Source organism: Pseudopodoces humilis, chromosome 19 (assembly GCF_049639895.1).
Source record: "Pseudopodoces humilis isolate 2021_Gansu_Grassland_sample_001 chromosome 19, ASM4963989v1, whole genome shotgun sequence".
Taxonomy (NCBI): domain Eukaryota; kingdom Metazoa; phylum Chordata; class Aves; order Passeriformes; family Paridae; genus Pseudopodoces; species Pseudopodoces humilis.
The window spans coordinates 231,718-248,042 of NC_142218.1; the positions used below are offsets into that span (position 1 = coordinate 231,718).

At 48.0% G+C, this 16,325-nt stretch overlaps 1 protein-coding gene across 1 annotated transcript in view; it reads right to left on the minus strand.

The window, feature by feature from the left end:
• CPNE1 (copine 1) overlaps positions 1-16,325 on the minus strand; it is an 84,483-nt gene that overhangs the window by 40,204 nt on the left and 27,954 nt on the right. The window contains 3 exon segments of the mRNA XM_088064741.1: positions 2,334-2,455; positions 13,398-13,525; positions 13,783-14,030. Coding sequence (XP_087920867.1) covers positions 2,334-2,455; positions 13,398-13,525; positions 13,783-14,030 — 498 coding nt within the window.

Sequence of the window (16,325 nt, forward strand, 5' to 3'; positions counted from 1 at the left end):
ATAGTGTGGGAAGAAAGTTATATACACTTCAAGCTAAAGGGGATTTTTCTGTTGCAAAATTTTTTCCTATGTTTCAAAATATTATTTTCTTATTGGAAAAAGAGGGAAAAAAAGGAGAGGGAGTTCTGGGTCCCCAGTTAAACTTCCCAACCCCATCAACCTCTCCAAGTGCCCCTAAACCCTCTTCCCCATCTGAGAGCCAGTCGTCAGGTGGACATTGCCCCCAGGCACAGGGCTGCTGCCGTCTCCCTGACACCCCCCCACCGTCTCTCTACCTGTACCAGGGCAGCAATGGCCATGCCACTCTGGGTCTTTCCTCTAACCTCTCTCCCATGCCCTCACACCCGGTTGCGTCCCCCCCAGCTCCTAGTGTTAGCACAGATGGCGCCGGCAGTGTGGCCAGCCCCGCTATTTTGTCCCACTCCCACCCCGGTTTTCCCGCCCTCAAAGCCCAAAATGGCCACTTTCCCGCCTTCACCCCTTCTCTTCCTGCCCCGTCCTGCTGCTCCTCCCCCCCCACTGTGTCATTGGGTGTAGCCGCGTCGGGCCCTGCCCCATCACTCAGGAAAAACCTTTCCCCATCGCGGACCCTGGTCCTGTCCCTTCGCGCCGGGGCTCCACCCCCAGCAGCGCGCCCGCTCCAGGGTCCCAGTGCCCCGGAGGTCGGGACGGCTCCAGCCAGAGCGGGGCCATCCCGGCTTCCCCACCCGGCCACAAAAGGGCCAGCTCTAGGCACCCGAGCCGGCCCCACGCTGCTACCAAGCGCCCCCCATCTCCACTAGGAGATGAGAGCAGTGACTCTTCTTATTCAGATTCTGACTATGAAGACCACTGGGCTGAGGTGCAGAGGGAAGCCACACGGGCAGGGAACTCAGCTCTGTCCCAGAAAATACTTGCCTTTCCTGTAATAATGAGGAGAGACAGGGCAGGGGCACAAGTTGCCGCATGGGAGTCCCTTCACTATAGGGAACTGCAGGAACTTTGTAAAGCTGCCGAGGAACATGGCAGGGGTTCACATTTTTTTAAACACTTGCTAGAAGCCGCCTTCTCTGCCCACGTCATGGTCCCGCACGACATCAAAAATATTATGAACTGCCTTCTCTCTCCAGCAGAATACATGTTGTGGGAGAGGCAGTGGAAAACACATTTAAAGCAATTAGCAGATGTTTATTCTAAGGATGCTAACAGACCTAATTTTACTTTAGAACAATTAGCAGGAGAAGGAGATTTCCAAAAGCCCCGAGATCAGGCCCGGGATTTGCCTGAAGCAGCTTTACAGGATATAGCTAATGCTGCTAAGATATCTCTTTTTACCACCCCTGATGATAAAGTGCCAACACAGTGCTTCACCAATATTAAGCAAGGGGCAACTGAGTCTTTCATTAAGTATATTGATAAGTTAAAAGTGGCCATTGAAAAGCAGATAGAGAGCCCTCAGGCGCAAAAGGAATTATTAGTAAAAATAGCAATGGCCAATACTAATCAGGAGTGAAAAGCAGTTTTGCGAGCCCTCCCACTGGACCCAGAACCAACCATAGATCAGATGGCTGAAGCTTGCACCAAACACTCCTCTGCCTCAAGTGAGAATACAGTGGCACTTACAGTGGCTAAAGGAGTGGCAGAGGCGATATCTGGAGCTTGTGCTGCAGACCCCAATAGAAACTGTTGTTTTAATTGTGGTGAGCCTGGACATTTTTTCAAAGACTGTCCAGAGAGACATTTTATACAACCTCCAGCCCACCAACGGTTCCCCAGACAGAACTGGCATTCAGGAAACTTCAAGCAGAACGCGGAATGGCCCCGCGCTTCGACATCAAATCAAATGCCGCACCGCTTCACCCCTCCTGCCAAACCCACCATCCTGCCTCCACGGGGACCCCGATATTAAACCCAGCAGGTGGAGTGCTTCAGATGGGAACCCGGCGCCAACTGGTAACTAGACTCTCTTTACATATGAAGGGTGACTGTGTTTACAAAGTCCCCACAGGGAAACGTGGACCATCAGGTGGTCCCTCTAACATCTTAATACTTGGGGATCCTACCAACTCTCCAGGACAAATTCATACTGTTCCTGAAGTTCAAACTATATACCCTGGAGATGAAATTTCCATCTCCCTGACCTGCATAGACCCTCCTTATTATTTAAAGGAACAGACTCCTGTGGCACAGATCTTTTTACTTCCTAGTGACTGCCCAGATCAGGTTCCCCTTAACCCCAACGCTATGTGGACACAGGTTGTGGGCTCCTGCAAACCCATCGTGGACTGCAGCCTGTTTTGTTATGGGGAAAGGATTCAGCGCCCAGGAATGATAGACACTGGAGCAGATGTTACCATCATCGCCTGCTCCGAGTGGCCAGACAATTGGGAATTACAACCTGTAGCAGGCATGATTTCAGGAATTGGAGGGATGACAGCTTCCATGAGGAGCAAACGGAATATTGTCATCGAAGGACCTGAGGGACAAATGGCAACCATCAGGCCATTTGTGGTGAGAGCACCAATCACCCTCTGGGGACAGGATCTCCTGTCCCAATGGCTTCTCTGCGGATTCCCAGCAGGGATTTTTCGTGGGGGTCACTAAAAAGCGCGCCATGCCTACCATCCCCCAACTCACCTGGAAACAGCACCATCCAGTGTGGGTTGATCAGTGGCCCCTATCTGAGACCAAACTGCGCGCACTGGAAGCCCTCGTGGAAGAGCAGCTTGCCAAAGGCCACATCACTGAGTCCAATAGCCCTTGGAACTCCCCTATGCAAACCAGGCAAGGACAGGCGGAGACTCCTTCATGACCTCCGAAAGATTAACGATTGAGGACAAGGGACCCCTCCAGCCTGGCATGCCCTCTCCTTCAATGCTCCCCCGGGATTGGAAGCTGGCTGTCATTGACATTAAGGACTGTTTTTTCAACATACCCCTCCACCCTCAGGACACCCCCAGATTTGCATTCTCAATTCCTTCTCCAAACAGACAAGCACCTTTAAAAAGATACCACTGGCTGGTCCTTCCCCAAGGGATGAAAAATTCTACCATCTGCCAATGGTACGTGGCCCACATTCTGTCACCTGTGTGGACCTTGTTCCCAGATGCCGTCATCTTCCACTACATGGATGACATCCTGGTTTGTGCTGCTGACGATGACTATCTGCACCGGACTTTACAAAAAACTATCCAGACAATTGAAGACGCTGGATTTGAGATCCGTGAGGACAAGATCCAGCACACCTGCCCTTGGACCTACCTAGGACTCCGGATCCACGAGCGGACCATTGTGCCCCAGCAGCTGACCATCAAAGACGACCCCAAGACCCTGCGGGACCTACATCAACTCTGCGGGTCCATCAACTGGATACGGCCTCTGCTTGGGGTAACAACAGAAGTCCTTGCACCCCTCTTCAACCTGCTCCGTGGCAGCGAGGCCCTTGACTCACCGCGCTTCCTCACGCCGGAGGCCTGGGAATCCATCACCAAGGTCCAGGAGGCCCTGTCTTCATGGCAAGCCGACCGGTATGAGCCCAGCCTGCCCTTCCAGCTGGTTATCCTGGGTAAGGCCCCACACTTACACGCGCTCATTTTTCAATGGGACATGGCTTTGAAGGATCCTCTCCTTATCATCGAGTGGATCTTTACACATAACCAGCCCACTAAGACTATCACCACCCCGCAGGAAATCATGGCTGAATTCATTAAGAGAGCTAGAGTCCGTCTCCGCACTCTTGCAGCCTGTGAGTTCACATGTATCTTCCTCCCACTGGCAACTGGAAGTTTGGAGCCTTTGCTCCAAACCAATGAGAGCCTTCAGTTCGCTCTCGATAGCTATTCAGGCCAAATTTCTATACACCCACCTGGCCACAGACTTTTCAAAACCACATTTAATTTGGTCCCCAAATCATTTCAGAGCAAAACACCGCTCAAGGCTCTGATGGTTTTCACAGACGGCTCGGGGAAATCCCACAAGTCAGTCATGACTTGGAAGGACCCCAGGACACAGAAATGGGAGTCTGATGTCCAAGTGGTCAAGGGATCACCACAGATTGCTGAGTTAGCAGCCGTTGTCAGAGCTTTTGAGAAATCCCAAGAACCTTTCAATCTGGTGACTGATTTGGCTTATGTAGCTGGAATAGCTATGAGAGCAGAACATGCATTTCTAAAAGAGGTCTCTAACCCAAATTTATACAAATTGCTTTCTGAATTAGTATATCTTATCTCCCACAGAAAGCAACCTTACTATGTCATGCATGTGAGGGCGCACACAGACCTCCCAGGTGCCATTGCTGAAGGAAACAGGAGGGCAGACGCCTTAGCCATGCCTGCTGGGGCAGCCAATGTCCCTGACATTTTCGCACAAGCGAAATTGTCCCACGAGTTCTTCCACCAAAACGTGCCTGCACTGATGAGAATGTTCAGACTACTCAGAGACCAAGCTAGAGCAATAGTTGCCACCTGTCCTAATTGCCAATCGTTCCAAATACCAGTCGTTAACTTTGGGGTTAACCCCCGAGGACTGAACAGCTGCCAGATATGGCAGACCAATGTGACTCATGTCCCATCCTTTGGGAGAGTCAAATACATACATGTCTCCGTAGACACCTTCTCTGGTGCAGTGTTTGCCTCAGCCCATACAGGAGAAAATGCCAAGCACACCATCTGACATTTTCTCCTTGCTTTTGCTACCCTGGGAGTCCCAGAACAAATTAAAACAGACAATGGACCTGCTTACACCTCCCACAAATTAAGAGACTTTTTCAATGAGTGGGGGGTGAAACACACCACGGGCATTCCTCATTCCCCTACAGGGCAATCAATAGTAGAGAGGACCCACCAAAACCTGAAAAGAGTCCTTGATCACCAGTGGGGAGGAACAGAGATCATTCCTCCCATTGAGAGGCTCCGTAAGGCTCTATATGTCATGAACTTTCTAAATTGTTCATCTACAGAGCCTGACCCCCCTGTAATACAGCACTTCTCTAACTCAACTCATGCCAAACTCACAGAGAAGCCGCCGGTGCTGATCAAGGATCCTGAATCACAACTGACATCGGGACCTTTCCCACTGATTACCTGGGGGAGAGGGTATGCGTGTGTGTCCACACCATCAGGACCTAAGTGGCTCCCAGGGAAAAATGTGAAACCTTATTTAGGCCCTACAAACCCTGCACCAGATTCAGAACTTTCAAAGTCTCCTGAGACCCACACAGGTCCAGGAAAACAGCAGCCCACTGCAGCCTGGAAGCGGAGACGTCGTCAGAATCAACAGAACCGACCTGCCACCAGACCAACAACCAGACAGAGGCCAAACTGTCCTGCTACCAGGGCCGCAACGAGATGACTGCCAATGTCACGCCTGACACCGTAACAGTACACAAGTCTTCTTAACTCCCTTCCCCTTCCCCTTCTCACCCTCGTTGCCTAGCCCAAATTGCCAGTTTACACCAAAATGCATCTCTGTGCTGCTGCTGGTGTCGGGTCATGTGTCCCCAAGACACAGAATAACCTTGCTTATAATTGTTTGTTTTTTTTAAAGAGGGGGGAGACGGGAGAGGAAAGGGAAAAAGAAAATAGCTCCCCCCCCCTCCAAAAATCAGAGCTAATCTTTTATGTCCTGTTGTAGAAAATGGAGAGCAAAACTATCCTTGAGTTCCTGATGTTCCTGATTATCTGGATTATCTGGATGCTCCTGAAAACATCAGCTGTGGATGCCTGGCTAGTAGCACAGCCCTAGGAGAACGTGTGGATCACCCTCGCAAAGACGCTCAAACAAGAACGCATGTGCTTGTCCATGGGCAGCGCCACCAACCCTCTAGACATTTTGCTCCTGGCCCATGGACACGGCTGCGAGGAATTTAATGGACTGTGCTGCCTTGACCTCTCCAGCCCCAGTGAAGGCATCCACGCCCGCATCCAGAGACCCCAACACGTAGTCCAGGAACTCCAGACTGAAAAGGACCCCCAGTGGCTTGAGGACCTTTTTGGGAGCTAAGGGCTCAAAGGATGGGTTGCCTCCCTCAAAAATGTTTTTTGGGTTTTCCTAATTGTTATTATCTTCCTAAGTATGTTTTCATGTTTTAAGAAGCTATTAGCTAACTCTCTAGGAGATGCCTTTTTAATAAGTAGAGAAGGGGGAGTTGTGGGTGCGGAGGAGCCAGCGGAGCCTGAGATCCTGGCTCTGCCCTGGAGGCAAGACACCTTTTACTCAGAGAGACACAATGTATCGCTGCCAGGGGTCTTTGAGTTAGATATGTTAAACTGTTGTGCCCCATTGGTGTTCCCCCCTGCTGTCCCACCCCAATACATGTAACTCAGGCTCCCCTCCCGCCCCTCTCCTTCCCCATAAATATCCCAGGTTTTCCCCTGTTCGAGGGATTCACTGTTGCTGGCACCCTTCGCCAAAGCTCTGCCTGAATAAAGGTTTGTGCTTGGTGGAACGCTGGACCAGCTTTCTTGTCCCTGCTTCTTGTGTTGCCTGCCTGCCGCTGCCGAGCTGAGCTGAAATCACTCGACTACTGCTGAGCTGAGCTGGAATCACTCGACTGCTCGAAGCTGCTCACGCGCTTCGGCCCAGCCCTTCTCAGGGCTGTTTCTCTAGAGAAGTCATGGTGCTCCAGGCTTTCCATCACCGCAGCACACCTAACCCTCAACACTATCTACCCCAAATTTTTTCTCATACCAAAATGTTACATCAAATATTAAACTTTTAAATTATACATGAACACATACTACTTTAACTATATACATATGTACATACAGATACAGATATAAGCACAGTATCATCGGTAGTTCACTCTAAAACTAGGTCTTCTTGGGGTATGTACCGGGTCTCTCCATCTTTTTGCATCACTCACTAAGTGCAACCCGGTCCCTGAGCAAGGACAACCCCATGGATTGGATTGTCTTTGCTGGAGGCAGAATTAACTCAAACAGTTTTTCTCAGCATACCTCTCATATGTATTACTGGAACCTTATCTCCATCTGTCGTTCTAAGGGGCTCAGATTGGGCAGGGCCTGCTCGGTTAGTGGAATCTCAGGTGTTCACTAACCATGTGGCCTTTGCTAGATTAATCTCTCAGTTCTTGAAAGTTCTCCTACTTAGTGCCTTCAAGCTGCTTTTAAGCAGGCCATTGCACCGTTCAACTTTTCCAGCAGCAGGTGCATGGTAGGGGATATGGTACAGCCACTCAATGCCATGTTCCCTAGCTCAGGTGTTTATAAGGCTGTTCTTGAAATGAGTCTTATTGTCTGACTCAATTCTTTCAGGGGTGCCATGCCTCCAAAGGACTTGCTTTTCAAGTCCCAGGATGGTGTTTCGGGTTGTAGCATGAGGCACAGGGTAGGTTTCCAACCATTCTGTGGTGGCTTCTACCATTGTGAGCATGTACCGCTTGCCTTGGCGGGTTTGGGGCAGTGTGATGTAGTCAATCTGCCAGGCCTCCCCATACTTGTATCTGGACCACCGCCCACCGTACCAGAGGGGCTTCAACCGCTTGGCCTGCTTGATCGTGGCACACGTCTCACAATCATGGATAACCTGGGAAATACTGTCCATGGTTAGATCCACCCCTTGGTCTCGTGCTCACTTATAGGTGGCATCTCTCCCCTGATGACCTGAGGCATCATGGGCCCATCGAGCTAGGAAAAACTCTCTCTTGTGTTGCCAATCTAAGTCTGTCTTTGACACTTCTATCTTTGCAGCCTGATCTACCTGCTCATTGTTTCGGTGCTCTTCATTAGCCCTGCTCTTGGGGACATGGGCATCTACATGACGGACCCTCACAGACAGTTTCTCTACCCTGGTGGCGATGTCTTTCCACTCATCAGCAGCTCAGATTGGCTTTCTTCTGCGTTGCCAGTCGGCCCTTTTCCACTTTTCCAGCCATCCCCACAGAGCATTGGCTACCATCCATGAATCCGTGTAGAGGTAGAGCTTTGGCCACTTTTCTCTTTCAGCAATGTCCAGGGCCAGTTGAACAGCTTTGAGTTCAGCAAGTTGGCTTGATCCACCTTCTTTTTCAGTGGCCTCTGCGACCTGTTGTGTGGGGCTCCATATGGCTGCTTTCCACTTCCGGTTCATTCCTACGATGCGACAGGAAACATCAGTGAACAGAGCGTAGCGTGCTTTCTCCTTTCTCAAATACTTCCACTGACGTGTTCCCCCACACAATGATGTCATCAATGTACTGTAGATGTTCTGGAGCCTCACCCTTTTCCAGGGCAGCCTGGATCAGTCCATGGCAGATGGTGGGGCTGTGCTTCCACCCCTGGGGTAGTCGGTTCTAGGTGTACTGCACTCCCCTCCATGTGAAGGCAAACTGAGGCCTGCATTCTGCTGCCAGGGGAATGGAGAAAAATGCATTAGCAATGTCAATAGTGGTGTACCACTTCGCTGCCTTGGACTCCAGCTCGTACTGCAGCTCCAGCATGTCCGGCATGGCAGCGCTCAGAGGTGGAGTCACTTCATTCAATGCACGATAATCCACAGTCAATCTCCATTCTCTGTCAGACTTGCACACAGGCCAAATGGGGCTGTTGAAGGGTGAGTGGGTTTTGCTGACCACCCCTTGGCTCTCTAGTTCTTGGATCATCTTGTGGATGGGGATCATAGCATCTCGATTTGTCCTATACTGCTGGTGGTGCACTGTCAAAGTGGCAATTGGTACTCGCTGTTCTTCCACTTTCAGGAGTCTTACTGCAGATGGGTTCTCTGATAGTCCAGGCAAGGTGTTCAATTGCTTAATGTCTTCTGCCTCCACAGCAGCTATTCCAAAAGCTCACCTGAGTCTCTCTGGGTCTTTGTAATAGCTATTCTGAAGAAAGTCTATGCCCAGAATACACGGGGCCTCTGGGCCAGTCACAATGGGATGTTTCTGCCACTCCTTCCCAGTCAGGCTCACCTCGGCTTCCAACAGAGTCAACTGCTGCGATCCCCCTGTCACCCCAGCAATGGAAACAGGTTCTGCCCCCACATATCCTGATGGCATTAGGGTATACTGTGCACCAGTATCAACTAAAGCTTTGTATTTTTGTGGCTCTGATGTGCCAGGCCATCGGATCCACACCGTCCAAAGGACCCGGTTTTCCCATGCCTCTTCCTGGCTAGAGGCAGGGCCCCTCTAGCACTGGTCATCTTGTCCTCCCTGGGCATACATGCTAGAGAGGTTCCTTCAAGGGGATCATCTTTTCTGTAATATCTGGCAGTTTGGTCACGGGAGGTTGAGGCTACCTTCACTTTAGTGGAACCTTTCGGGTTAATGGTTCCCTCCCTGAGTTGACGCACTCGTGCTGCCAGGGTAGAAGTGGGTTTCTCATCCCACTTTCCCATGTCTTCCCCATGGTCACATAGAAAGAACCACAGCTCAGTTCGTGAGGTGTGCCCTCTCTCTCTAGCTGGGGGATGCTGGGCTTGGAGTTTTGGGCTTGTGACCCACACTGGTGCCATATGGGAACTGCTCTTCCTCATCTCTTCCCTCATTTCCCTCATCTCCTCTTTGAGTTCCTTAATCACAGCGGAAATCTTAGCCTGCTGCGGGCCATGGACCATACTGTTGAAATTTCTAAGCCTGGTGGCGACGGAACTCACCGTCTCTCGGTTGTTATCGGCATTAATCATTGCAATATAGGTGGTGTAGTCACGTGGCCCTAGATTTGCCAGACTCCACAACACCTGCCCAGTGCACCTGACTTTGTCAGGGTCGTTATTATGCTGTCCACCCCTCCCAAAAAGGACTTCTAATATTGCCACTTCTCTTAGCTGTTGGATCCCTTCCTCAATGGTTTTTTAGTCTCTTCTACGATAGTGCTCTTCCATTCTCTCTGTGGACAAACCTCTCTCTTACACTCATCAAAAGCCACTCCCAGAGGGAAAGGGGCCCTTGCTCCCTGACGAATATCTGATTCACACCTGAGTCCTGGGTCAAGGGTCCCACATTCCTTGCCTCACCACCATCCAGCTGCACGCCTGCACCCATAAGGTCCCAGACCCGAAGTAACCAGGTTGTATAAGCCTCACGCCCCCGCCTCACAATGTCTTTTTGCAAGTTATGGAGACTGTCATATGTCAGAGACTCAGTAATGATTTTAACTTCTGGCTCCCCTGTGGGTTGTGAGGGCTCTCCTTTCTTATCCTTATCAACCCACAAAACAAGCTGGATAATAGCCACAGTAGCCTTAGTTATAGGACCCATATTTAGGTAAGGTGCAGCAAATGGGAGAAATATAGCTGTGACCACATGCCCCCCGAACCTGGGTAAGCTAAACAACATGGTTCTACCTAACAATGTTTCTAAATCTAGCACACAAAAGTTAGGTTATTTAAGAACTGCTATTCCTTTTTTGCCCTTTTTCTCTCAGTGCCCCACGTTGGGCGGCCAAAATCTGTCTTGGTTCTAGAAGACAGGTGTCTGCTAGGGAGAGCAGGAGCCTCCCTTGGGATGAAAGAATGTAGACCCCCTCCCTCCAAATTATTATAATTTTGAAATCAAGGGGCCTTTAGGCAGAGATCTGGGGATAGGAATAACAGTTCTTTACTAGTATAACCAGGCAAACAAACAACAATAACTACAGCATTAACAAGAAAACAGAACTAGGGACCCCGTGACAGCTTTCTCGGCTGAGACGGGATGGAGGAGAGGCTTTGTTTTCACAAACTCTTCGGGCAGTCAGTCTTGGTGCTCCTGCAGGGCTCTGAGGAACAGTCCGCTGGAACAGCAGGGATGAGCAGAGATCCCGGGCTGGTGGATGAGGTGGAACAGCAGGGACGAGCTGAGACCCTGGGCGAGGTGTATCAGCAACTCTGCGGCGGTGCCTGGCACTGCCACACGTCCCGGCAGGACAGGGGGTGTGAGGCCACCAACAAAGAGGGGAGAAGGAGAAGAAGCAGCAGCTCCGTCTGGGTGATGGCGAAATTCCCTTCTCTCTACCGCAGCAGTTCTGCGACCCAGCAAACAAATGTCTTTCCTCGAAGCTGAAGCAAGCCAGCCAAAAAACTGTCCCCACCCTCCTTTCCTGCCCCCTTCCCCCCCTGGGCCCGGCCACTCTTTGTCTTTTATCGAGCACCCACTAAATACCCACAGTTAGGTTGTCTAATGGGTAAAAATTCCATGGGCAGGCCAGAACAACTGTCCTGGGTTGATTATGATGTTAAATTGTATCCCCATTCATCCACCTAACCCAGACACAGGTTTTGTATTCTTAAAATTCCATCTCAGAGTAAAAGTGAGTGGAAAAAAAGCACCGAGTCTGTTATCAGAGACTGTACTTGCTCCCCCCGCATCGGGAGTTTTGACTACAGCACAGACAAACAACAAGACACAGATCGCCTTGGCTTTCCAACTAGCCGAAGCAGAGAGGTCTTCCTGGACTGTTTTCTTTCCCTTTTTCTGAAACGAATCGAACCTGCTCTGGACTGGGGACTCGGGGGAGCACCGGGAGCTTGCACCCGTGGACTACCAGGAGCCCAGCCTGGGCAGCGGCATTTTCCAGCGCCAGAGGGACTGATAACAGAGCGAACACCCACAGGAAAGAGACCCTCTGAAGTTTATCATCTCTTCTGAAGAGCGAGAAGTTTTGTAATTTGGTATCATTCATTTTTGTGCTGAGTAGTGCTGTGCCTGTGAAATAAACAGATTTTTTCCACTTCTCTCAGAGAAATCTCTTCCCGAACCGGTTGGGGGGTGGGAAAAAAAAGGCCACGTGAGTTTGCTTCCCGGGGGGAGCCCCACTGGAAGTTTTCTCCCAAATTTTGCCCTAAACCAAGACAACAACGAAAAAAAAGGACACCTAACCCTCAACAGACTCCCCCTCCGGAGGGAGCACCTCCCTTCTGCTTGTGGGAGCCCAGCTGCCACTACCCAGCTCCATTGTTTTCTGCTCCTGATTAAGGGTTTTTGCTATACTTCAGTTCAACACCGTGCATCTGCTGGGACCCTCATTGCTCCTGCCACAGCTTCAGGTTTTTTGCTACACTTTGTTTGCCACCCAGGTTCTGTTCACCTCTGCCGTTCCAGCCCGCTGCTCCGAGGGTCCTGCTGCAGTCCATTCAGCTTCCCGGCTGCTTGCCGTGACTTTCCAAAGGAAGCCCCTTGTCCATCCCTTCCACCAGCCCGCCCGCCATTCCCGTGTGGAGAGAGGCGGCCGAGCTGGCGCCACAGCGCCCCCTGCAGGCGCGGGGGAATCATCGCGCCCGCCCTGCCCGGCCGGGAGCCAGCAGCGCCCCTGCCAGCTGTGCCCGGAACTGCAGCAAAGGGGAAGGTGCCTGCAGCCGGGAGGAGGCTGGGACTGGCTCTCTGGGGCTGTTCCTTGCTGCTGCTGGGGCTGTTGTTTGTTTGCCTTGTTACACAAACACACACACACACACAAAGAACTGCTATTCTTTTTCCTGTATCTTTGCCTGAAAGCCCCATAATTTCAAAGTTATAATAGTTTGGAGGGAAGGGACACATATTTTCCATCCCAGGAAGGTTACTACCTTCCTTGTCAGACACCTGTCTTTTAAGCCAAGACAACACCTGAACACCTATTTCCAATTAATAATCTCAGTAATTCTACGGAACTGCCATACTGCACAAAGAACAACAGTAGCATCCATGCTTTTTGCTAAATCTTCCATATCAAGCTTTCAGCATGAGATTTCTTCAGAGAGAGGGTGAAGCAGTAAAATTCTGCAAATGTAAAGCTTTTAGGTGTTAGAAAAGCAGAGAGAAATTATACTCACACAGAACTATCTATGGATTTAAATACCTTTAAATTATCAATGCATTGCTTAGAAGAAAAATTAACATAGTAAGTTGTTAAAACTTTCTTTTGTGGAAACATATTAAAATATTTAGTTGATCTGCTACAGCCCTGCAGGCCAGGGCCACAGAGAATTAGTTATCATATACAAGACCACAGGGGAATGCAACTCTGACTCAAAACTAAATTTCTACTTGAAACAAATAGAAAATAGTTGGGAAAAGCTTCCAGTCTCATGAATGGATAAATCTGACTGATACCTCAAAGTCCTCTCTGTGTCAGTATCCCAAGGCACTCAAGTTTGTCCAGCATCTGCAAGGTTCTCATTTAACTAAGAAACAGTGCTAGAAAGCCACAATGAAAAAAATCCCAAAACAACCAACCACCCAACCAAACAAGACACTACCACCAAAGCTCAACTTGAAACCCTGGCCAGAACAGTGAAAAAAACCAGTTACAATTCTTCTTATGACTAATAATCATTGGAAATTGTGTCACTTCAGCATTTCCTGACTTCTTAATCTGACAATTATCATAGTGTTTCGAAACAGAAATATAATCACTTATCTGCCACACTACAATTCTAGAAAGGCCATCTAATAGCTTAAATATGACTAGACAACCTGATAACTCCCAGTTAACATCAACAGAGAATGGATGACTTGGATCAACAAAGAATTTCTAAAGGCTGGACCTTGATAGGTTTATTAAAATCACCACCACAGAAAGTTTGCGAGGGAACACTGAACTTCCACCAGCATGCATTTTTTCTTGATAACCTTAGAAAAATGACAGCATAGTGTCACACAGGAATACAGCATGCAACTCTCTAGGAATGATGACATGAGGGTTCTTCATGACAAGCTGGGAGTAGCCTGAACTAGTTCAACCCTGGCATGTGTCAATGGCCAAGCATCAGCTCTGTAAGAAATAAAAGCTTAATGCTCTTGGTCAAGTTAAATTTTACAGTCAAGCTCAACACTATTGAAAAGGAAGAATGACCTCTCACCTGCCACTTGTGATCAGACACCTCACTCAGGTAGCTCCATCCAGTCACCAGGCTGCAAATAAACAATTTGCTGCAGCCATAGTGAGTAACTTTTTATAGAATACTTTCTCTGCAAAACTGGTACAAAGCATGACCAGGAGTGCAGCTCTCAGTTTTAGTAAGAGTAAGCTGTCTAACATCAACTCAAGGAAAAAAATGTGTGGAAATTCTACCTCTGATCTGTACACAACCTGCCATGTTCCAGCATTGCTCTGCTTGTAAAACTCCAGAAACTGATCCAATTTACCTAAGAAATCCTGAACACAAAAACCCAGAAGTAATCAGCCGCCTCTGTATTTTACAAAAATGAGTAAAGAATTAACTAATTAGTAGACAATACTTCAAACAAAGAACAAAGTCAAACTATACATTCATTTTCTTTCCTCACTTTTATTTTCCTTTCTAAAAATGCTGCACTCTGTAAGTCATCAGCTTTTATCAGTTCCAATTCCAGGACCTCCTCTTCAGACCACTTTTGTCCCTATAAATCACATCATTTTGCTAACTGAGAGTTAGGTCACTAAATCCCTGTACTGGTCTTTGGCTTACAATAACATTGAGCAGAAAACCTAAATTTCCACCATTTCTTCTTTAACAAAAATACAGAAATATCAGTTTATTGGAAATAATTATGTAACTGATTTGTATCTACATACAAAACAATCCAAATAATACCTCAAAACCTAAGCCTGGCAGTTGAGTTTCTAGTTGACATTGTAGATTTCAACATGCAATTGTATCTCCAGTTTACTCCTCTGTAAATAACACGAAACACAGTGACCCTTTGCTCACACATGGATTAGTGGTTTAGCTGAATGTCTGCAAACACAGAGATTCCTGGCCAAAAGGCAAAAAATGTAACTACTAGAGTATCAGCGATGAAGAGAGATGGGGACAATTGATTCAGTGATCAGAATCTGATTTTACTGTGGGCTACATAAGCTAATATACCATTCTAGGAAAGCTAGTAATTGTTTACTACAATGACTGGGTTAAACATCATACAAACATACATGCATATTTCAACATTGATTCAATCTTCTCCCTGTTCAGGGATTCAACCTTCTTGCAATCTTCCAAGCTCTGTTTGTTCCTGCCAAGGCATCCTGGCTATCAGCTCTCTTATGCTAGTCAAGTCCAAAGCAGTTCCCGATTTCACTGTATCTTCCCCTTCTTTTCTACCAAAAATATTCCCTTGATGGCTTTATTTATTAATCTCTGGGTACACTGAAGTAAACATGGTATCAGAATTAACACAATTATTAAAATCAACACATGCATACCTATTCTAAACAAATCCTTTATCCAGAGTGTTAAACCCCAGCCACTAAACAGATTATCTAGCTAAGATTCAGATCCTATTCTTAGTTTAAACACACTACTTTTTAGTTGCTATATGCTATTATGGATAGATTCTGAGTTATTAAACAGGTTGAAAATCAATTTTCTGGGGAAGCAGTAGCTAAGCATAGGGTATCTTGTTTTGTTACGTTAGCTAGAGTTATCTAAACATTTATTTTGGGTCGGTTATCAGGCTAAGCTGTGTTAGTAAAAGCAAGCAATGTTAATAAGCACAAGCATAGCATTCCATTTAATTCCATGCTTTTCTTAACTATGTTGTGGCAAATACTTCTTTCTGGATTTTAGTTTCCAAGCATATCTTTTAGCACATTCTTTTTTTGTTTTTTCCCAAGCTTGTTCAGGGATTGGCCAAATATAAGGCACTAAGTTATTTTGTTTGCACTCTACTTTGTAAATATGGCTATTTTTGGATTCCCTCAACACTTCTCTCATGAGACTAGAGAGGCAAGGGCTATCCTCATTCTCATGGCCTACTACAATTAAAAATTCAATGTTTTTTCCAAAAGGGGTTTGCAATACCACCAATTTCCACTTTTATACTGACATAAAACCCAAAGGTTCAGTTTCTTTCACAGCTGGGACAAATTCGTGAGTCGTGAACTGTAATTTCTTCTTCCTCCCCCTCCTTCTCCTGGTGGCTTGGTAGGGTTCCTGGCTTCTCTCAGCTGCTGGTAGAGGTTCCTGGAAAAGTTTCACATTTCAGGCAGGGAGCCAGGTGGTCTTTTCTCTGTAGAGACACAAGGAAAGCCTCTCCCCCACAAAACTAGGGGAACCGACAGTACATAAAAGGGTTAATTAGAGTAATTTGGCTCTCAGATTCTGTAATTTGTACCAAGTGTTGGCTCTGCAGGCTTTGGCCATTCCCTCCAATGCCTGAGAGCATCTGAGGCACAGCCCTTAATGGTCAGTTACTGGGCTATTGGTTTTTTGACATAACAGTCACATTGGCTCCAGCATCAATGAGTCTTGTCAGAGTCACTTTGCATTGGCATGTGACAAGATGTGTCCAAAAATTTGTGGGATCCCTGTAAAACTAAACCCACCTCCCCTCTGTTCAGCTATTGGGGGTGCAGATAGGGGTGCTGCCGGGAAAAGTGTGAGTTGGGCTATACTGCTGCTGGTGGGGACCACACAGGTCTGCTGGGGAGTCCAAGCCATGATCTTTATTTCCCCACTGAATCAGAGTCAAT